Source organism: Coccinella septempunctata, chromosome 1, assembly GCF_907165205.1.
Source record: "Coccinella septempunctata chromosome 1, icCocSept1.1, whole genome shotgun sequence".
In the NCBI taxonomy this organism is placed as follows: domain Eukaryota; kingdom Metazoa; phylum Arthropoda; class Insecta; order Coleoptera; family Coccinellidae; genus Coccinella; species Coccinella septempunctata.
The window spans coordinates 40,981,974-41,006,278 of record NC_058189.1 but is presented as its reverse complement, the minus strand read 5'-3'; the positions used below and the strand labels follow the sequence as shown (position 1 = coordinate 41,006,278).

The 24,305-nt window shown below is 35.8% G+C and overlaps 3 protein-coding genes across 5 annotated transcripts in view; 2 read left to right on the top strand and 1 right to left on the bottom strand.

Moving 5' to 3' along the window:
• Positions 1-24,305, top strand: part of LOC123314772 (supervillin-like) — a 275,601-nt gene that overhangs the window by 53,212 nt on the left and 198,084 nt on the right. The gene's annotated exons all lie outside the window — the stretch shown is intronic.
• LOC123314790 overlaps positions 1-24,305 on the top strand; it is a 97,307-nt gene that overhangs the window by 42,667 nt on the left and 30,335 nt on the right. Inside the window, exon 1 of one of the 3 annotated variants that reach the window (XM_044900163.1) lies at positions 9,629-9,650. The exons of 1 other annotated variant lie outside the window; for it this stretch is intronic. Coding sequence is in view for 1 of the 2 variants with exons in the window: in XM_044900144.1 (XP_044756079.1) it covers positions 20,590-20,616 (27 nt within the window). In the remaining variant the exon portion in view is untranslated. Of the gene's footprint in view, positions 1-9,628; positions 9,651-20,486; positions 20,617-24,305 lie in introns of those variants that run through there. One more of the 3 variants, XM_044900144.1, reaches the window with a different exon arrangement.
• Positions 4,309-4,670, bottom strand: LOC123306726 (cuticle protein 16.5-like). The gene is made up of 2 exons (XM_044888848.1): positions 4,659-4,670; positions 4,309-4,617 (listed from the first exon to the last, which is right to left on the bottom strand). Exons 1-2 carry the CDS (start codon positions 4,668-4,670, stop codon positions 4,309-4,311), a joined length of 321 nt encoding a protein of 106 aa, XP_044744783.1.

Sequence of the window (24,305 nt, the reverse complement as noted above, 5' to 3'; positions counted from 1 at the left end):
CAGTAGCTCTATTCGTAGATTGGTCTTCATTTTTATGAAAATATTTGCATTCCAAAATGAATTTTGAAAACCCTTCTATCTGGGCCTATAATGTTTCCATAAAAATGAAAATTAGCCTCTGGGGTATCCAACAGACAGAAATAGTTCAGGGCATGCCATTTGAAAAAATGGAGTTAAAGCATTTTTTAAAGGTCATTTTCGGAAAATACCAATGAAGCATGAAATTTGTCGGAAAGTGGCCTACGTCAAGAAGGCACACAGATAAATTATTACAATTGAGGTTTTGTGTTTCACCACTATTCGGACCACCCTATAGGGTCAAAAATAATTCAAGCTCATGCGCTAAGCTGCGTCGATTCCGATTTCCGGTTGAAAAGAATCATAGTGCTGGCCCAAAATTTGCAAGGATTATCGACCGATCTAGCCCTGTTGACTCATCCTGTATATTCTTTTGCATCTGACCTAGACATTTTCAGAGATCAAACAATATACCTATAGTATGTTTATGAGATATAAATGTTTTGGCAGAGGTTAAATATAACGGGCTATAACATACAACTATATCACTGAGAGTAGTGTGGGCATTCTATAAAGACCATTTTATACAATAGTGTAGAGATGTTGAATTCGAACTCGACTGTTTCAACAAAAGATTCTTGAGTTGAAATTTTTCCGAGGTGAGTAATAATTTTCATGCTTTTGGAATTTGACTTTTGCGCATCTTATTGAGTGACAACAGGATGACAGCGGATAGAACATCACTTTTCAATTAAATGTATGTATATACAGGGTGGGTAAAATCCGTTGTCTACTGAGGGGATCTCGAGAACTGTAGCAGCTAGAAGAAAACGGATGTCACATTCTCTAGCTCTTTTTTTCTGACTGGTCCAAATCTGGAAACAGATCCGGCCTATCATTTCTAGAGTTTGAGTTATAAACGAAAATGGAGATTTTGACGATGTCGAAAATTTCCCATCACTTCTTTGTCTCTGAAGTTACAGATCTGAAACTAGAACCTTCCTAAGCAGTTTTATACGTAGAATCTACTGAGGAAAGCTTTTTTTCTAATTCAAAAATAACAAATTCAATGAAAGTTTGCATTTAAGAAAACGAAAGTTCGCATAATATTTCGAAATAAAGAAATATTTCTACGTAAAAAAGTGCCCGTAGAAGGCTGAAATTTCAGATCTGTAACTTCAAAGACTAAAAAATTATGAGAACTTTTCGAAATCATCAAAATCTAATTTTTTGCTGATAACTCAAAAACAAAGTATCGTGGGAAGCTGCGGTTTTCACCATTCTTTGTTTCTCTGAAAACGAGCTGAGCAGAGAAATGTGTCATCCGTTAGTAGACAACGAATTTTGCCCACTCTGTATGTTAACGTTGAAATCGATTTTCTCTTTGCGATAATTTCTAATGCTAAACAAACCCCTGATTAATTTCAAAGTGAAACTTTGTTCAAGCATGTACAGGGTGTCCAAAATACGAAGTCCAATGAGGGATTCCCGGAAAGAAGAGAGCGAAACAGATCACAATATTACTATCTCTGTTTGTGATAAACGGAGAATGATGAGAGCCTTAGCCTCCTACGTTCTTTCGTTTTCTAGTTATAAACGATAATTGAGATTTCCGATTTCGTGAACTTCTCATAACTTTTGTTTCTTTTAGCTACAAATCTGAAACTTAAGCCTTCTTCCTTTTCTTCTATAAATAAGTGCCTTGTCAGTTTGATCCGACGTTGGCGATCACCATCGGGAAGGCTTCTCGATCCTTAGCCATAAGCAGAAGTTGTCCTGAACCTCGTATTCGGGTCCACTCCCGCATCTTTTTAAGCCAGGAAGCTTGTCTTCTTCTTTCACTCCTTCGACCTTCTCTTTTCCCATCGATAATCAGCTGCAATATTCGATAACGACTTCTCCTCATTACATGACCCAGATAACACGCCTTTCAACACTTGATTACTTTAAGTACATCCCTACTCTTATTAGCTGTTCTTAGCACTTCTTCGTTAGTTTGGTGTGCTGTGCAGGGAATTTTAAGCATTCGTCTATGTATACACATTTCTAATGCTGCAATGCAGTTCAAGGTTGACAATTTCTAGGTCCTTTAAATCTTCTACAGGTACTTTTTCACGTAAAATCCTTGAGTATTAATCTTCAATATTCGAAGGTAGAGTGGCACTATGCGATTTTTTCTTTGTTCAGATTTCGAATTATAAGCTAAAGTTGTATGTTTTTATTGAGAACTATAATTAAATTAGACATCTTTCAATTGCAAAATACATAGGTATGTCCCGAATAAATATGCAGGGTGTTTCACCGTCGACGCGAATCTCGATTAATTTTCAGTTTTTTCAACACAGAATCATCAGTCAATTGGTGCTATTTTTCGAAATTGTTTTTGAATATACAGGGTGTTTCAGGAAAGTAGTAGGAACCGATTATATGTTTTTTCTTACGGTCCACCTTGCATTTAACTGCAGATCCAGAAAGCATGATGGAAATAAGACTGAGTTTATTTGACATCTCAAAATTTGCTGTTTCTGAGATATTTCGCTCTTTCGTAAATTTGAGGTTCTCGGAATAAACACGTTAAATTCCAATGGAATTAATTTGATGGAATCAGATTTTGTCTGTATAATGGAAAAAGACACTGCACTACCATAATTATACAAAATTAATTTCGGTTTTATTTCAAATGGCTCACCCCCTCGCTCACCCCGTATTTCACATTCGATAGCAAAATTCCTAACCTTTGAATTCTACGTATTTTCCTTAAAGCCATACCAGCGTATGAATTTTCTATCTACCCCTTTTATACACTGCGCAAAAAAATTAACGCACATTCTGAAATTCTCAATTTTAATGAAAGTTAACTATACATTGACTTTATAACTTATTTTTTATGTTCTCTCGGGAAGTTTTTGAACGATACAAGACACATTAAATGGAAGAAAAATTCAGGATTTCACCGAATCTCTGGTAGAGGCAGAATCTAGACTCATCTGTGAAGAGAACTCTTTCCCAATCGGCCTCTTCCCAATGGATATGCTCTCTCGCAAAATCCAAACGCGCCCTTCGATGGGCTGGGGTAAGAGCTGGGCCTCTTGCCGCGACACGAGGCCTTAAATCATATTCTCTGAGGCGATTTCTTATGGTCTGAGTGCTAATTTGCACCTCATGAGTTTGCTCAAGCTGAATTTGAAGGAGGCGAGCGGTTGCAAACCGTTGTCTCAACGAAGAAACTCTCAAGTAACGTTCTTGAATGGCAGTTGTTACCCGTGGTCTACCCTGTCCTGGTCTTCGGACATTCATACCTGTCTCCCTGAATCGCTGCAACATTCTGGACACACTTGTATGGGAAACTCCAAACCTTTCTGCAATTCTTGTGTATGTCCACCCTTCTTCTCGCAAAACTACTGCTTGAGCACATTCCTCTTGGGTCAAATTGCGTGTTTCGCGTTGCATAGCGATCGAGTGTAGAAAATCAAACGAAAGAAAAACTATTGATCACTAGAATTGATCGAGAACAACTGATTTTAGAATGGAGCCAATACATTCAAAATCTGATAATATCATCTTTTTTTATTCCTGCTGGGAAAAACATCTGTATTGAAGAAAATCGTTGAAAGTGGATAACATATGCATGCATAATTTTGATAAAAATAATTATCATTGAGAACACCTTTAGTTGTAGAATAAATTTGAGATTTCCATAATGTGCGTTAATTTTTTTGCGCAGTGTATTTTTCACTTGTATTTCATTTTTCTGAAACCATACTACTGTAGTATATTCTAAAATCTTCTAACTCTAGTTGTTTGCACAGTTATCATTGCTTGGGTGTCTTTCATGTTTATTTCATGAATGCGAACATTTTGAGCACCTTTTTGGCTACAAATTGAGCATGATCTATGAAATTGAACCTTTGATCAAAGTGAATCCCTAAATCGTTTGCTAAGGTGACGCTTTCTAAAACTTCGTTCCCTATTTTGTAATCGAAAACTATTGGAACTTATAGTGTGTGAAATCTCATTATTTGGCACGAGATTTGGCATTTTTCTATATTGTGCGACATGTAATTCCTAATACACCAGTCCAGTAAACTGTCTAGGTCTTGTTGTAGTAATTTTTATTTATTCAAAATTTCTAATAGTTCGGAATATGTTGAAATCATAGAGAAGATATGGGAGAAACCTGTGGTACTCCTAACTCTACCGATATTTCCTTAGATTACAAGATTTCTTCAGGTTGAGTGAAACCACAATAGTTAAAGCAAAAGTTTAGTATCAGTCAATGGAATATCAGATTCAAACAATGTAAGGGGCTGCAAAATAAGGAGCACTGTATGCCGAAACATAAGGGGAAACAAACAAGGGTGAAGCGGGTGCGGCAACGTAGGGGGCTGTTGAAACAAGAGGTGCTGCCAAAGCGTTATAATTCCTGACGAAAGCTTGGGAACTGGTTGCCGTTACTACAGCTGGAGCAACTGCCGGTGCTGCTGCTACAAGTGGTGCTGCTGCCAAAACGCCCGGTTTAGCTTCCGCTTTCGCTTCAGGCTCTGGTGCTGCCATTACTCCATAGGAGGTCAAGGCGAGAAGAACGACCTTGAAATAGAACTGTTTAAAAAGGGGGGTTAATTATAAACTGTTCAACTTACTAGTTTGAACATCTTGTTGATTGTGTTGGACTCTCGATTGAGTGTGATGATTTGTCTTTGGATCCACTCATATTTATATGTATTAAAAGCAAAGCATTTTCGAAATAATTCGAAGGATGCACAGTTTGGTAATATTCATGTGTGGAATACACAATGAGCAAATGGTTTGATAACTGTTTAGTATGCCATTATCGACTCATCAGAGTCCATGAAAGAAGTAGGTGGAATTAGTAGAAGATGTTTTTTAATGATTCCCTTCCGTAAATAATATTAATAACGTAATGAGTAGAGGACGATAAAAAACAAGTGAATTGATTGTTCAGTAAAAGGTACACCTAACCCGTTGAAAATTGATTTAAATATTCATAATATTTCAGGGTGATTTTATTTTGTGACTTTTTACGTTTTCACATATCGTCAGTAATGAGCTTTGTTTGACGTTAACCATGATAGTTGTGGAGCCCCCGATGCTAAACCGGGATTTACTTGAGTGTCGTGGGATTTAGTGCATTTTTAAGATATTTTTATTTTCAAATATGATAATACACAGATCTAACCTAGGAACTCCCTGAAATGAAATTGGTGTCAATTATTCAACAACATTCAAATTACCAAAAAGAGGATATTTCAAGACTCATTGCAGTAAGCGTTCTGACAAACAGTGTTTTTTTTGTAGAACGTGCACATTCTTCATGAGGCTACTATTAACAAAGAACATAGAACCATACCGGGATTCAAAAACTGCCTGATAAATTACTTTCAACGAGGACCACCTCAGATACTTCTCCATCACTCAGACCGAACTGTTGCACAGCTGTGATATATGTACATCCCATTTCAAAGACTCATCAATGTAGATTCCAAGGAATTTTGAGCTAGAAGCTCATAGAATGACCTGATTTTTTGTTTTGATTACTCTAGAAGTTGTCATACTGGAAAAATTTGCAGTTGTTTTATCTTCATTCATATGAAGGCGATTACTATTGAACCAATGCTGTGCTTGTTGAAGAGCAACATCCATAGTTTCCGTCGAATTTGAAAGGTTATTTCTTCTAACTACAAGGCTTGTGTCATGTGCATAATTTTGAACAATTTGAACAGATATATGTCTGCTGCTCAAACCATCTGATGCCAGGTCCTTTATGAAAATGATGAAAATTATGGGTCCCAATATTGAACCCTAAGGTACTCTTAGATCTATTGATACTGTTTTGGAGAATACTTGTTTTATTCCATCTACTCAAAGTACTTTTTGACTCCTTAATAATAAATAAGACATAAACCACATTTTCTGCAATACCAACTCATGATCCAGTGAACCAGAGTGAGATAGAGGCTAATGTCGCCTTTCACAATGGAGAAAATTGACTCGGACATCATTGTCACATCAATTTTCAATTCGAAAAGAAAGGAAAATACGATTTGATTTACACTGGTGTAAATTCAATCAGCAAACGAATACTAAAGTCGAGTGTAGAAAAGTGCTACACTTTACATGCAAACGAAAGGACCTAATATTCTTGTAATGGACTGATAAATCGCTGTCACTGTTGATTTTCCTCTAATATATCCATGTTGGGCTGTTGACAATAGATGATGTTCTCAATTGGTTACTGACTATAATATACTATATATATATATATATACAATACTACTATATACTATAATATTTTCGAGAATGACGGAAGAATGCTCATTGGTCGGTAATTCTCAACTTAATATCTATCTTTCTTTTATAAATTGGTGTAGCAACTGGGGCTTATAATTGATGTGGAAATATTCCATACTTCAGTGAGTTGTTGACGAGGTTGTTGATAATAGGGAAAGACTTCTATTATAGGTTCAAAACTTCTTTTTACTGCAATAATAATATCCTCCATAACTCTTCTTGTTTTTGAGATGCTTGCAAACTTCTCTTATGTCTTCCGCTCTCACTGCTTCGAAGACTAAAGTGTTGCGATTTATTGATTACTATATTTTATGTTCGAATGGAGCATTGCAGGTACCAAACTTACCTTCTAGAAGAATAATCAATAAATCTATATGCAACATCACATATGTGCATTTTATCACTGTTCATTCCTCTTTTATTGATTATTTTCCTAAGGTTTCCACTTTTGTTATCCGAGTTTAAAATAAGTACTACGTATTATATGAATCAACCAAAGTCGTAGGTACAAGCGTATATTATACTTTGGTAATAGATATTTTAAGCACACCATGTTATGACATGTTTTAGTTTTTCTGGAGTGTTCAGTTCCATCATATGTCAGATTTCAGTTTCAGGTGGGTACTAACACAATTCGTTCCCTGTCTTGTTAAGTGTATTATTGAGATTGTTTTGACTGGGACAATCTGCGAAATTCGAGACTTTTTTTTTCACTGTAAATATAAAAGATATTTCAGATAAATCAACGGAAATATGCTTCTTGGACGGAGTCAATGTGCACGGTTCTAAAATACGTACATTTTTAATTTGGGTTGTCATTGTGTGCATCTTATCTCTTAATAATAGGAAAAGGCAGTTTGTAATAGAATTCGACAACAAATATTTTTGTAATTTTAGGAAAAAGCGGAAAATGACAAAGGAGATTAAATGAAAAGGAGGCCAAAGCATCGCAACAAAGTAATAAACATATGCAACTCTCAAAATTGGGTGAAAATATAAAGTATTACTATTTTCATATTACTGCAGAAAGTTGAACTTACTTAAAAAATCGGAATTGATGAGAACGAAAAATTTTCAACACCTATATACACCGATTAACGGCCGTTTTCAATAATCCTATCTATCCATCGTTTCAGTTACTGAAGATAGAAAATGCATGTGATTTCGTTTCTATGATCTATCTGTAGATATATTTTAGAATGGTTACCAATGGTTACTAATCGTCAGTAAGCGAAACGATGGATAGATAGGTTTATTGAAAACGGCCGTTATTGGATAAGGCACTGAGTAATCTCACCTGATTAATGGAATACGAAAAAAAAAACATTTTCTGAATATCCTATGAACAAAAGTTATCAGAGAATAGACTTTGAAAGTATTAGGTTTTTCAATTTCTTTATATGAAAAATAAGGAGTTTATGGTAGAATTCTGCTTTCATCTGCAAGCCAACCTGTAACTTTTCATTAACTTACAGTAAAATTGCAATTCTGGACGTTTTTAGTAGCTTACAGGTATCCGTAACTATTTACGATGAGTAAAGTAACACTATAGAAGAAGAACAGGAACCTTTCCAGAATTGTATTATTTTCGAATCTGTCAATCGGACACTGACAGATTTATCGTACGATACAGATTTGTAACTTACAGATTGAAAGCAGAATACAACCATAAGTTCTTGAAAAGTTCATACCACTTAAAAAAAAAAAATAAAATGCATTGAGTGCGTCGGCGCATCCCTGATTAAAATTTCAACAATTTTGAAGAAGTGTTAATTGGTTTTGTGTTTCTTATGGACTTACGATTGGGCAAACTATCAAAACACAACATTCAAAACTGATCTGAATCAACTTTCTATCACGATAAGATAATTGATGTCATCTACAGCTCGCCATGCACCAGATAAATCGAAGTGTTCTGTCCATAGACAACACTAGCAACTGTGGCCAGTAGCGTTGTGAAAAAATTTCAAACAATGAATTTATTCCTGAAGTTGCTTCAGATTTGTCCCATGAATATCCCAAACTTTTCCTCTAGGCCGACTTGTGCATTAAGAGGGGGGCGCCAAAATATGCCCCCTAAGGGAGAGCGCCCCCCAAAGTTGCGTAACATGGCACATACATGACAAGGGCGATGCAGAATTTTAAGATATCACACTTCTGATTGAAGTGTCAGTTCATATATGAAAATTATGCATCTCCTTCGTCATGTATGTGCCATGTCAGTGCTACGCTACTTTGGTGGGCGCTCCCACTAAAGGGCATATTTTTAAAATTTTGTCGATCATATCTCCAGTGCTACCAAGATGAACGAATAAAATTTTGCAAAAGTAATTTTCGAATAGAAATGCACCTGAAATTAATTTTTCTTCTATTTTTCTAGGGAGGGGCGAAATCGAGAATCCTTTTCGATTTTGTTACAACAATCAACAGAAAACCGGCATCTCCTCTCGTTGCTTAGGATCGACGTTTTGTAATTTCGAATGTCAGTTTGCCAATCAGCATAGTATTAACGATTTACTTCGTAACTCCTCATTCCGCGCATAACCCCATAAGAACTTTTCGTCTTATTTTGATCTATTGAATCTACATCCGAATTTATTCGCATTGATCCTGGACACCCTATATATCGGTAAATTGACGACCAGTCAAAAGAGAATGGATATCCCTAAATATATATATATAACCGGATTTCATTATAGAAAAGGAATGACATTTCGTTCAAAATGATCATTAAAAATATTAAACTCGATCACAATAACCAATCATCATTTATTTCAATAAGAACTTTTGACTTGGATTTGAATGAACCATTTTTAATCGTACAATTTGTTTTTGGCCACTGGATAGTATCTACTCTTGTCAAACCTTTTATTCCCATTATAATGGCGAAAAACAAGGTGGTGCAGGTAGAACTAGTTCAAGATTCTGTATAAGTATGACATTCTTCGCACGGATTGCTTACTTTGTTTAACAAAAGTCGTTTAAAAATGTCGCCGCGATGAAAACGATTCAGCGTCTCACCATTGTATAACATGAACTGTGGACTGTTATCTCTATACAATGGTCCCGCCATCAAAACGCATCTAACGATTGCCTAAATACCATTTTTGCCAGCCCGGTATTCCTCACGCGTTTCGTTTTCAACTATTCTGTAACCGACCGACGGCCGATTGACGTATGCAACTACGCCAAATACGTGACGCTATTTTTAAGTCATTAGGTGACCAGGTATCGAGTGTTGTTGAATAACAGGTGCCGAATATATTGTAGTTTTATTTTTGTACGGGAGAAGAAATCAATGGATTACTTCTGGATCACAGAAGGTAAGCCAGAAGAAAAAAAATTTTGACAATTTTAGTAAAGAAAATTATAGTGGATAGCAGTGACCGCTCGTACCCTTCAGGTGTGGGTCGGAACAAGGATATACAGTGGCATAATACTGGAATAAACAATATCTATATTATTATTAAAGAATACATTGAGACGTTTATTGTTTAATAATAAGGATCCAATAAAGAAGATTGAAACGAACGGAGTTTAGAAATTTATGGGCTATACATGTGGTGCCTTATACATTGGAAAAACGAGTAGAACCTTCAAACAGAAAATAGGGGAACATTTGATAATCCTTAGGTTGGAACATCATTATAACGACTCCCAATTCGGAAAGCATTTATTAGAACAAGGTCATGATTTCAATTTAGAAGATGGTTTCAGAATTCTCCACAGTGGTGCTAATTGTAAGATTATGGACTATTTAGAAAAAATGAGATAACTTGCTTAGTCTTTTACGCTTGAAAGACTTTTTCCAACTTTAATGCTTAATTCACAATTAGGTTTTGATGAAATGTTTATTTTAAATTCTTTGTTGTAGTGCTGTTTTTGCTCTTTGAGCTATTGGTGACATTTCCTCTATGTTCTTTCTCTATGAGATAACTTTGTATAAGACTTAAATTAACAATGATATCAGTGCTGTAAGTTTGCGACGTAGTTGGAGACTTGGAGGATTTAAGTATTTTTAACCTCTTTGACCTTCAATTAGAATAGTGTGTACGAGGATGTTTTGATATTTAGTTAACCTAGACCAGTTCCATGCATAAAAAAAATATTGCATTACTATAGCAACGAACGATAACTCATTAGAAGTGTTAGTATGAAGTTTGAGGTCAAAAAAGTAAACCAGAGTTACGCAATAAATCAAAAGAAAGAAGATGTCCACCGAAATTGAGAAAATCTAAAAATTGGAATATCGAGCAATCATTAAGTACCTGTACGTAAGGGTACGTATGGGTACTGTAAGGGTTTAGAGGTAAGCAGACTTACCAAGGTATGCTTAATACCCTTGGTGATCAATGTCCTTCGTATGCGACCGTGAAAAATTGGATGATGACCGATCGGGAAGGCCAGTTTCTGTGTCAGTCCCCGAAAATATCGATGCAGTTCATGACATGATTTTATCAGACCGTCGAATTGGGCTAAAACGTATATCTGAAGCACTGAATATTTCATACGAACGCGTTCATCATATAGTTCACGTCAATTTGGACATGAAAAAAATTGCTGCAAAATAGATCCCCAAATGTTTGAATGTTGACCAAAAGCGTGCAACGGTAGAAGCATCGCGTTCGATCTGTGCTCGATTTGAAAACGATGTTGACTTCTTAAACCGAATTGTTTCTATGGATGATACTTGGGTACATTTCTACGATCCAGAAACAAAGCAACGATCGATGGAATGACGACACTCTGATTCTCCAAGACCTAAGAAGTTTCGTGTCCAAAAATCTGGTGGAAAGTTCTTGCTTCAGTTTTTTGGGATTTCCATGGAGTTATCATGATTGATTTTTTGATAAGGGTAGAACAATAGAACAATAACCGGAGATTAATATTCGATAGTGCTGACCACTCTACGGGAAAAAATTAAAGAGAAAAGACGCTGAAAGCTATCCAAAGGTGTTTTGTTTTTGCAGGACAACGCCCCTGCACACAAATCTCATGTTTCCATGCAAAAAATTCGTGATTTAGGGTTTGAATTACTAGAACACCCCCCTTAATCACCAGATTTGGCTCTTTCCTCAAATAAAAAAAAGTTTAAAAGGTCGTAAATTATCTTCCAACGAGGAGGTAATAAAAGCTGTCTGGTCTGGTTTGCAGAGCAAGAAGAAACATTTTTTTTTAAAGGTCTGGAGACGTTGCAGGTTCGCTGTACTAAATATATCCAATTGGGAGGAAAATATGTTGAGGAATAAAATAGTTTGACATCGATTTTTTTTTTTGGTTCTATAGTAGGATAAGAATTTTTCAATATATCCTCCTATATAGGTAGTGATAGGTTTGTTTGTCTCCTTTATTTCAGCAAATACGTTTCTTGTTTGTCATAGGTCTGAAAATGTGGAGCTGTTAGCTTCTACGAAACCGGCCACCTTATTGAAAATCTACTAGGAAGAATATTGGTTTCATCCAAAAATAATCTCTATATCTTCAACCAATAACTACTGAAAATGAAAACGCCCAATCCCTCCAAAATCTTCGTTTCTTTGAAATTAAATATTAATTTATTTTTTGTCAAGAGACCTTTGAGTTTATAATAATAAATACAAACATAAAATAACAAAGCTCTCCAACGAGCTCATGTGCTTAAAATTGAAAACTGGAAGTTGGATGGGGTTGCGGCTAAGGGTTTGAAGAAAAATATTCAATTTTATAATTAATTCGTTTATTCAATTTTATTTCCCAAAATTAAGTACAATCAGAACCCCACCTGTTTCGGCATCTTAATGTTGAGTTATTGGTTGAGAAACTATGAATCGACAGAAAATGAGGATAATTAAAAATCAATTGACAGGTTCGGCGTTTTCGTTTTGAGTTGGTTGAAGAAATATTAATTTTATACCAGACTTATGCCCAACCCTACATAGTCTGATTTTTTTATACAATCTTGCTGTATGAAAGTTTTGTTTTCAATGGGATATGGGCTGGTTTTTGGAAAAAGAATATACTAACTACACTTTTTATTTTTGCCGAGCTTTTGAATAAGTTTCACTTTTCGTCAAAGTCTTTCTGTAAATACCTATAAAAATTTTAACATCTACTTACACGAAACAAGTTAGGTTGCAATTGTGATTTTGAGTTTTTGATTGATAATGTATTTTTCCTTTCAACATTCCTCCTTCTACTGTCACATCATCTTGCGACAGGATGAAAAGTTTCTTTCGATTTACTACTACCCTTTTTATTCAACAATACAATTTTAAATTTAAATCAACAGGCAAAATTATTTTTTCATTTCAATCAGGGTTTTCATTATTATGAAAATCCTGATTGCTTGTGAACAAAAAATTAAAAATACAAAAGAAGTTTATGCAGCGTTTTTAAGAACTGACTAGAAAGGAACCAATCTAAGTGTCAGATGGAGTTCACGTGATCACGCCATCCACCAGTGAGATTATTCCTTTCTTAGGACTTAGTTCTGGTAGATGGCGATCACTTAAACGCTATCTGCCAATTAGATCTGATCCTAAGAACCCTTAAATAAACATTTACATAATTATTCTCGCAAACTAAAAACTGATATCGTAAATGACTCCTTCAAGAACTAAAGTTATCGTAGGAATTTCGATTTTGTGCGGATATTTTAGGAGAGCGTGTTCTTGAACAAATCTATTAATAATAAGAGACTTCGTGAGTTCCGCAGGGTCTATGAGTTCATTTGCATTGGCTTGTTGGTATTTTCGTTTCAATAACATGAGCAAATTATATGCAGTTCAGGAAGTGAGTGGCGCAAGCGTTCGATAATTTCATTAGTGTTTTGAAAACTTTGCATACCTTGTTTCTTTAGTTGAGAAAGTACTTGTTTTCGGTTTTTCTAACCAGAGCTACTTATGGTATTGTATTGTATTGTATTGTATTTGATAGGTAAACAGGGTGAGTCTTCGATTTTCACATATATTCCAACAGCAGATTCTTTGATTCCAAAGGAAGCCTATTTTTTTATCATTTTTTTTCCGATTCGGCTGAGATAAAAGATAAAGCCATTTTGACTTTTCAAATTGAGCTAATCCACTCCTGGAGACATGACACATAAAGTTTTTTAAGGCATTCAATATTGCATGGAAAAAGGCTACTATATTAGAAGAACAAACATAAACTCACTTCCTCCATTCCATGCATTTGGTGATTAAATGGTACCGCAATTTCAATTGGCGATAAATTCATCTTGCAACCACCCATATAAGCTGTGATATTCATCTCCAATATGTTATTTCATATATATTTCCGTTGTTTATAACATTTGGTACAAAGGTTACCAGATTCAAATATAACCCATCTACCCTTTTTTTTTCTTATAAACACAGAACACTATAAAGACAACAAAATTCCCTTCAGAATAACTATAACTATAATAATATAATCGTTATGCGTTATGTTTTATGATTATTTTGTGGATATTTCAAATATAGTGTAATTCAGCCAAAGTAGGTATCCAATTTCACAGATAATTTTTCATTTTCGAATACCACATTATTCGAAAAAGACAAATTATACGAGAAAATATGAAGAATACTTTAATTTTCCAGGTTGGATAAATATCTTTTAGTGTATACCAGATATCATTCCATTCCATAAAATCTGTTGTTAAATATAACCGAAAATTACGTTTTTTATGGTTTCTCAATTTCAACAGACTGTATCTTTTCAACCAAGCGGAATTAGGAAAAATAGGTTAAGGTGCTTCATTGAGGCCAGGAATTCTCTGTTTGAATATATGCTCAAGTCGAAGACTCGCCCTATAGGTAGGTACATATATTATTTTGATAAAGAGCATTACCATTTTTAACACCAAACATTAAGTATAGCATGTGAATCAGATAAGTTTCAGCGTGGGTTATCGTAACCTGGTAGCATTGTATTTTGCATATGATACGGAGAGCCTAGAAAAACCCTTTCTCTCCTTGAGTGCAGTACTTTGTGAAAATTGAAACTTTTTACGGAATAAACAGATATATTATTTGATATTAAAGGGCATCTTGCTCTGCAAAAATTGATTCTTCCGTTGGAAAAAAAAATGCAAGAAGCCTTCTCAACGTAAATATTTAGATTTACGCGATATATGACAAAATTGGAAATGAGTCGGGGGTGAAATGTATTCATATATTCATATATTCCATATATTCCATATATTCCATATATTCATATATTCCAAGAATTTATAACCATATTATTCAAAATCATACACCTTTTAAAAAATAACTATCACACAAAAACGCGCAAAAACGCACAAAAACGATAATTTTAGGTTAAGGCATGAAATATCAATGGTAAACGAACAAAATAACAATCTGGAGTTTAGATAAGAATTCAAAACTCCACGCTGGTAGCTTAACTATAAAATTAACATTCTAAAAGGGTCTTTATTTTTTTGAGTGGCACTTGTCTTATCATTTCTGGCAGGTTGACTTTATACAGCATTTTATGATTGTTTGCCACTCATGTCTGCTAACCTTTCGGCTATGGAATAGACAGTGAACCACTCGACTTGTTGCCGACAATATCCGGTCCCAACAACATTTCTATAGAAATAGCCCAGGGATGGTAATATCTTTGAGGGTCGTTCCTAATATTGATTACAAGAAACACCGGATACTCGGTACGAACGTTCTTGGAATGCTCGAAGGGGTTGTTCATTTGAAGAATTCTCGTGTTTTCTATTTCTACAATACGGAGTTTGGTCTAGAAGAGAAAATACTGGTCGATTGTCACGTTTTCGATAACTATTTTCGTGCTCGAATGGTCTTGGAGTTATTTCTGGGGTAATGAACTCAGAAATCGCTCTTAATCTCCCTTCATGGAAAATGTTAATCAACTTGGATCATTCCGTTATATTTGAAATTTGAAACTAATATTTTGATTCTGAGTAATGAAGGTACCGTTATAATCCAGCCAAAAAAATTACTTTTCTTTTTTTTTCAAATATCAACATGGAATATTGTCCAAGCCCAAATATTAAAGGAAAAGCGTAATTGATGAAAACCTATCCTCATGGTTTGGGTGAGAGAGAAAAAATTATATCATTATAGCAGGATATTTCGTGAACACTCCCAGGGAGAAAGGTTTGTTTTTTACTGAGGTTCCTTCCCTATGCTCTTGTATCGTTTTGTATCAGTTTTTTTTAATTATCTCCTCTCCTGGGCTTCAAATTGTCTTCGCATTCATCATAAAAGTTGTAGAGCATAATATTTTCTAAAAATTCTTTCTACGTTGACCTGCGTTGACTGAATTTCTACATTGACCTTGGCCTTTTGCATGTGTGGCTAAGCTCCTCGCACTTATCGCCCTCTAACTCGAAAACGGTCAAGAGTATGTAAAATTGTTTTAGTTAAAATATAGAATATAGAATTTTATTATCTACATACTTTCATAATGAATACAAGAAACGATTAGATGTACAGGAAGGGAGGTATTACAAAAAAAATGTCTTGTTATCATCTTCAAACTGTCAGATTGAAAAACTCCCCCCCTTGATTAGTGTCAGATTAATGGATCAAAACGTATGCAACACCAATCTGTATGAAAATCTGGCTCTAGTATGTATAAGTAACGATTTTTTTGCATTTTCAAACGACCACTGTGACCTTGCGTCACGTCCGAATTGTCAGTTCCTTGAAAAGTAGCTTCCTTTGGGTTCAATTAATATATCCTCTAAAAATCAGACACGCTCGAAAAAAACTTTTTTTTTACCATTTTCATCTCCTACGTACGGCCAGCCCCACCACGCAAACTGTCAGATTAACATGAATTTATTATCAGAGACACGTAGAGCATATACAGTATCTTAATCTGACACGCTCGAGTATGTACACCTGACGATTTTTTTACATCTTTGAAAACCAGCAGAGGCATTCCCCACCGCTGAAAGTGCATACTTCATAGAACCTTTTTTCTTTCTACCATCTGATCTTCAAAATCCACTAGGTCTCCAGGACGCTCGAGTGAATCTCGAATTATCGTCGGCTCCCAATCTATAAGAAATACTGAATAGAAACAGGAAAAACAGACAATTCATTTTGAATTTCCATTCGAATGAGTGCAGCTCGAGTCAAATTAATTATAATCGGATAATCGAAATTGACCAGAAAGCTATCAACAAATCGATTAAGAGCAGTTTTCTGAAAGCAATCCTCTCACTGTAAAACAAAATATTTGAATGTAATATACTGCGTTGTTTTAGAGAGAAATGTGACACTTTTTACACGCAATACGTCATCCTAGTCGAACCATGGTATCAGATTTATGAAAAACGTGAGAACATCTGTCAGAAATGAGATAATAAGATCACCGGAAACTATCCATCTTAGCATAGCTGGAAGCAGGCAAATTCGAGCATTTTATACCATGGGTGTTCCTAGGATGATATATGAGGAATGATGATATAACAGTCGTCATAGTTAAACATTTGTTTCTTACAAAAAATGATTTGAAAACTTCTTATTCTTGTACGTCAGTAATTTATCTGTGAGTCGTTTTTAGCAATGAGAAGCTTGATTCCTTGATTGTTATCTTTATGTATTGTGACAAATGTGCAAACATCCAAGTATGCGAATCTTTTTCGAATACCTATATAGAGGGCGTACCTGCAGAATAAGGTCAGAAATTTGACTGCTAATTATATACTTATTAAAACTCGCATTAGAACTCTTTTCCACATATAATATGATGGTGTTCGGACATTGTTAAACTTTATTAAACTTTATTATTGTGACATTATACTTGGTGAAAAGTGTTTATTTTTTTTCGTTAAAACTCCATATCTAATAACTTTTTTGGCGTTACATTTCGCTATGAAACTAACGAAAAATTCAAAGCCATGATAAGTGAAGAATTCAAATTTAGTGGTGATGCGACTGTTTGACATTGGCTGTTTTTTTATATAGCAGGAAGAATCTTCATGTCAGATTTCCTCCGAGGAAAAGTGTAGGATGCCATTTGGGCTCTCTCTCTGAAAAACTGGATGGTGAAGTGAAACAGCTGTGGCCTAAATAAATATATGAGTTGGGATCTTGCGTTTTGCAGCATAACCCCGAGTATAACTCAATAAATTGGTGGAATAAGTTATATTGATATTTAAAAAAACTCATACATTGATGTATTATATCAGGGGTTGCTCCTTTGAATAGTTTCCTTGAATTTCCCCAATTCATACAAACGGCTCATAACCTGAGCGAATTTTGAATTAACTTGGTGGTACCTAATAATATATATATGAGTAATATGGTTTGTAAATATCAACGAATCAATACCTAGAACTAATCGGATACCTTGATACCTACAGCTGAACCCAACAGAATTCAATTGTGTGTGTAGAAGGCTTCATAATTTCAATTTTTATTATAACATTAACTTCAGAATGCGTCGTTCCCTAGTTCGGGAAGCATTCAGAAAATTCAAAAGAATTATTACTATTATCATACTTCCAACATCCAAAGACAAATAATCGAAAAAAATTACCCTGTGGGTTAACTAGAGTATGCGTTATAAGTATATTTACATTTAAATATTCCGCCTTCACAAAACGTTCTGAACCGCGAGACTACGGAAAGGCGAGATTAGAGCCACGAGACTTCAGTAAAGTCTCGTCTTGTTGGTCTCATGGGCATCACGGTTTTCAGGCAAGTTCTTATCGTTCGCGTTTTCAAAAACTGGAAGATTTGCTTCACAATAATTCCTAGACATAAGTTTAATGCGTAAGAAGCAAATAAGTATATTGATATAATCGAGGCGGGCCGTTGTTATAAATTTCTTTCAATTCTGTGAAAGCGTAGTTTCCCGGCTCATCCAATTATATCGATAAACTGGAAACGTGACAAAGAGATTGGAGGTGGACGCCCTAGAATCTAGATCTACAGCTTCTGCACAAAATCGGTTTCTGACTGCGTCTACCCGTAGAGAGCCTTTGAGTACTTTAGACGGATTCCACTAAATCGAAAACCATCCTCTGGTACCCAGAAATCGCTTCAGAAGTGGTATAAATCGTTACTTTTCGGGAAGGGCCTTGTTTCCATAGTCCTACATAGTTGTTGGTGCTTGATGCTACCATGAATGCGCAGATTTACATAGAGCGAGTCATTGACAATATTGTATTCCTTTGTTGCATGCTTCTATTGGGTCAAATTTATGGACGATAATGCAGCACTCCATCGTACGAGAATTGTCGTACAAGGTGAGCATATTTCTAGCATTCTTCGGGATATCATAAACGTATATTATGTGCCTCAAGGATCGGTACTTGGACCTCTGCTTTACGTAATATACGTTTATGATATCCCGAAGAATGCTAGAAATATGCTCACCTTGTACGCAGATGACACAGGAATAGCGTTCAGACATCGACGCCCACCGGAGACTGCAGGAAGCCATAGATGAATTACTCAAATGGTGCATCAAATGGAAAATCCAAATCAATGGAAGAAAGACTCAAGCAATATTACTGCAAAAGAGAAGATTGAGGATGGAAGAAAACCTTGAAGTTGATGGAGAAGAGGTGGAATGGAAAAATGAAGCATACCTAGGAGTGACGCTTGACAGAGGACTTACATGGAAAAACCACATCAAATGTGCTGTTGATAAAACAACAGCCGCAATGAGTAAACTTTATCCACTCATAGGCAGAAGAAGTCATATGAATAAGAACATCAAGTTGACGATGATTAAAACTATTGCGCGACCACAACTCACATATGGATCGGCGGCATGGGGCTTCGCAGCCAAAACCCACATCAAGAGAATACAGGCCACAGAGAATAAACTCCTTAGAATGGCGATGGACGTACCCTGGTTTGTTAGGAACAAACAAATTTACAAGGACTTGGAATGGGAACCAGTTACAGAATTTATGAAGAGAAAGGCGGAAAGGATATTCGACAAAGCCAAACAACATCCAAATGAGGAACTACGGAGATTAGTCGACTACGATCCAACGGAAGAAGCTAGAAGGTCAAGAACCTACCACCGAAGACCGAGAGATCAGTTAAGGATTCAAATGTAACCAAAGAAGAGCTTAACCTATAAAAGCTATAGGCAGCATACAACTATCAACACGACTATGATCGTGTGAGAGTCCAGAAACCATAAGAGTCAACTGGTTAATAGGCAAAATGCCCGGAACCTATGAAGAAGCAGTTAAGGGTTTTTAGTGGGCCTCGAGCTCAGAGAGTGAGAATCCCTACACTGTTCCCCCTCAGGAGAGGGTGTGTTCGTCTGTTTTGCAAATTTTCCCCCTGCTACACAAAAAAAAGAGAATTGTCGATGAAGCTTTGGAAATTCCGAGGGAAATTCATGGTATTCCGAATTTGGTCCTGCCACTCCTGCCTCCTCCATCGCCAGTCCTCGATTCCACACGCTTAGGATCAGCTACAAAGAGCTTTGGATTATCATCAACCACCTCCACATATGCTTCAAGAACTCAGACGGCTGTTACGGCAACTCTGGAGAGAAATTGATCCAGTCTACTAAATACAAATTTTCACCTGAAACTTTCTCGATAACCTTTGTGGAGCAGTACATTACAAAGACAAGATTCATGAGCCAGCATTTTATGATCCTTTCCAGACGACCCCCGTTAACACCACACTAATCTCCCTTTTAATCCCATTGACAATTTCCGAGGCTGCGATTCATCTTCAGGCTAAAGGAAAGGGAGCACGTTCCATAATTTCCAGTCTAGCCGACTTCTTAAATAATAAATTGAAGGTGGGGCAGAGCGTTTTCGTGTCCGCTTGTTAGCTGAATCCGTCGCTCACCTAGACGGATTTCCACAAGTCGCATGTCAGTTGAACCGTGCGCGTCGGCGACGTTCTCGAAGGCTAGGAGGTGGTGCACTCTCGCGCGCTCTGTGGTGTGCTTTTTATTCAACAAGTTCGGAATTGTGCGTGCGTGCTTCAGGATGAGGTAGTCCAGATGCTGTCAAGGAATATGTGAAATTCGATTCTATTTGAACACGAGAAGTAATACAGTGTTGAAAGCTTTTTGGTGTTTTTTTCATTTAAGGACGGATTGAAATTGCGTCTTGTGATGAACCCTTAAGATTATAATGAGCACCACTTATATAACACTCCGTCGAAACTCGTCAATGTCAAGTTGATCTTGAACAAATCATCCGCTGTCGATTTGCCTGCAAGATCAGATTCCTATATCGGATGCACACATTGCGCACAGTCAATTACCATGGGCTTACTTGAATTTTGAAATTACAAAAGAGGATTCAGGATGCCTTTGAGCGCCGTTTGTGTTAGTGTGAGTATGTTGTTACCTTCCCCAATGTGAGATTTTTTAGGAATTGAAAAGCTTGGAAGTGGACGCATAAGTGATCTTAGAGATTGAGCTAAGCTAAGTCCGGAATGAATTCGTACCTGCATTATGCAGGTAAATGTTTGAGTTCGGGTCGGAAACATAATATGAAATCTATAGCCGAAAATAATAATCAGTCGTTCTCGTGAATTTTCTGACAAGTTAAGAATTCCTAAAATGTTTTGCTGCAATTCCCCCACCATCGCATCGGTGATTAAATTTTATACAGAGTGAATAAAGGCGAAGGGATTAAGATTCTTTGATGGAAATTAGTTAGAGTACTTCATACGAGTTTTCTCGAAGGTATTGTCGTGATATCCGTTTTGATTTTTTTCTAAAAATCGTGAGAAAAAATTAGTACCTAACATAACTCTAGGTACGTAATGAGGAGCACTATGTAAATGTTTTTTGCATGAATATTTTTAACCTCTTAACTTCATTACTCGCATCATTATTAGGAGTTGAAAAATAACAACCCATTTTTCAGCAATATTTTTTTGTGGGAAAGATATTTTTACGATTCCCCATTGGATACTCTTCTCTAACTAAAGTAGTTTTCACGAAGTGAAGGAGTTTAAAAATTATGCGAAGAACATCTTCACTGATCTGCATACTTACCTTACACCAAGCTTTAAATAAGTGAAAAGTATCCTCGAAAGTAACGCATGGAATTCATACCTTGCTGGAAAAATCGATTTTATTTCAATTTCCTTGTATAACTGAGGAGTCTGTCATGCATGCACCCTCGAGGAAGGTTGTAGGCTCGGTTGTAGGGTAGTTGAGTTTTTTTAAATGGCCGATTGTTTTTATTCCAGGAACTAGGCCAGGAACGAGGCCAGGAATGAATAGGCTTTTTGTCGCGTAGGATGATTTGGTACTTGCTGTGTTTTCTTATCAACTTTTTATTATTAAAGGGATGAAATTGTTAGTGGAATTGTTCAACCGAGTGTTAAACGCTCGGTTAAATGCATCGAAATCGAATGTATATTTTTTTATACATATTTTGAGATTGATGACATCAAAGATGACATATTCGTCGGTGTTATGTAATGAGGGCGAATCCCACATTTTTACGTTTTTGGGGTTTTTGGCGATTTTATTATTAATTAACGGCATGAAGAGTGATCTTGAAACTCAGGAAATGGAAAACAATATGTTTGAACGGCTCAGTTTTAAAATCACAGCTGCTTTAAATAGTTCTTTTAATTTTCCAGTGGGTCTAAACCTCCTGAAAAGTCCAGATTTGGTGAATTCGCCCTATTTCCATAACACCGACGATATATTTGAGGAATGATCGATGTTTTTGAAGTCTTATCAAAAAAATGCTTTTTCTGGAGGATATTCATTCTTGAATTATCTGGAAGAAAATTGCAACTGCAAAATAAATATATGTAGGTACATAATTTCGTCATTCATTAATTATTACTGTACGCGAGGAGGTAACCTCTCCGAAATCAATATACCTACTTTTGAAGTCCAAAATCCCCTCGGAAATCCCGAACTCATCGTCGAAGTCGAAATCATCTTGATTTCCGAAATCAATGTACATTTTTCAAAGAGTGGTTACTCCCTCGATCCTACGTAAAAAATGGTTCTCGATAACACTTTGAAACTTGCATTGAAAACACCCATCATTCCTAAAGTGTTGATGTGCCATTGACCTCAAAATACATAAAAAAGACAAAATTCGGCTTCGATAAGTTTCAACAGTTCACCCTTATAATAAAAAAGGCTTGATAAGAAAACCTCAGTTCTGGCACAAAAAGTTAGCATTAAAAAACACCCCCGTAAAAGGCGTTTTACCGAGCGTATTACAGACTCCGCAATTCTACATGAATTTAAAATAAAAAAGGACCTGTTCTAGCATTTCTCTACAAAATAGTAAAACTACCGAATATATGAATATAATGCGTAAGTTTTTGTATAGAATTATATTATTTGATGTTTTCTGGAATCCTTACAGAAAATGAAAGCCGTCAATTCGACAAAACATTTTAGTGGGTGTATTCTGGAAGAATCGTTAATTTTGAACAAAATATTATGGACTCCTACTGATTTTCAACGAAGAACAACAATTGTTTATATGTTTATATGATGAATAAATTGATTTGATTTGATTTGATTTGATTTGAATCAAGTATCAGTCTTTCGCATCTATTTGCAGACATCCCTGCAAAGAGCATGACCAGAGCGGTCAACCATCCAGGTTTTGAACTCGTTCAACACTCGGGAGAAACCGAGGGAGAAACTATGTACTAACCCAATATTTCCAAAAATATAGATTGGATCGACTTGAAAACCAGTACATACTTGGTCGTTTTAAAATTGCTAAAATTCGTCATTGCTCCGAGGATCCATGTGATGAAATGTTATTGGCGTTTTCTGTCGGCCCGAGACAGAAAATTTCACAAAAAAGGTACTTTTTCTGAAATGATCGAAATATTCCAGCATTTACTCACCAAATCATAAATTTACACAAAAACAACAGATTTCGAAATTTCTCATTCGTTTTTTTGCATATCGAAACAAAGCGTATTTACTCAGGTTTGAAAAAGATAAGTTTGTGCGAAAATATTAACGATTCTTGATATTGTCGAATGAGACTATAAAGTTTCGAAATGGGTGTGAAAATTCTGTTGTCATCTATCTGGTGACCTTGCTCGAATTGAGATGCTCAAAATAAAATACATTCTAAAAATAAAATTTTCCTCGTTAATTTGCCAATACTGAAATTCCTTTTTTTTCAAGTTGAATTTCAGAGAAATAAGACCAAGGGTAAATACAGTACCGAGTACAGTACCAAAACATTCAGAGACTTAGGTCTCAAAGCAGGGTTTTTTATAACCCCTATATTAATAAAGTTATTTGAATTTATTTCTTCTACAAGCGAGCGCGTCTTGGTGCGCGTTCAACCCGATGTTCAACCCTTTTTCCGCACGCATTTCAAGTCGCAATGAGTCATGCATGTAGCCCGGATCTGAATCCGATAGAACATCTCTGGGATGAAATTCGGAAAAACATTCGTCGTTGTCCTATACTACCCGAAACACTTGATGGGATGCGTTTTGCGTTGCAATCTGAATATGACGCAGTTCTTTAAGATCGCATTGTTCGTCTTAACGATTCGATTAAGTTTTTATTTTTGTTTCATATTACTGTTGAATATTAAAAAATTAAAATTGAATTTTTCCCCAAAACGATTCCCTGTTCTTTTAGAGGATAATTCCATGAAAATTCGGTATATCGATGTAGTTGTGGATGAAAGGTAAGGGACGAAATTATGTCCAAAAATTGAAAAACTAGAATTAGGTTAATTCTGCAGTATACAGGTTTATTCTTTCTCAACCTCACCCAACATTTTTAACGGAGAACTAAAATAAAATATGGACTTTTTTAATGGAAAATTGAATCGAAATGCGACATTTCAACTCTCATTTCAATAACAGTTCATGATCATTTCATCCTTCTATCATTAATGAACAAGTAGCTATAACTATCTTTCTGGTCATACCTAGTATCGAGAAGCACTTTGTCTTTGTGACAGAAGTAAACAAATGGCAAATGGAATATTTATCATATTCGAGTTCAAAGGTCTCAAACTCCAATTGAAAACAATGGACCAACATGGAGTGATT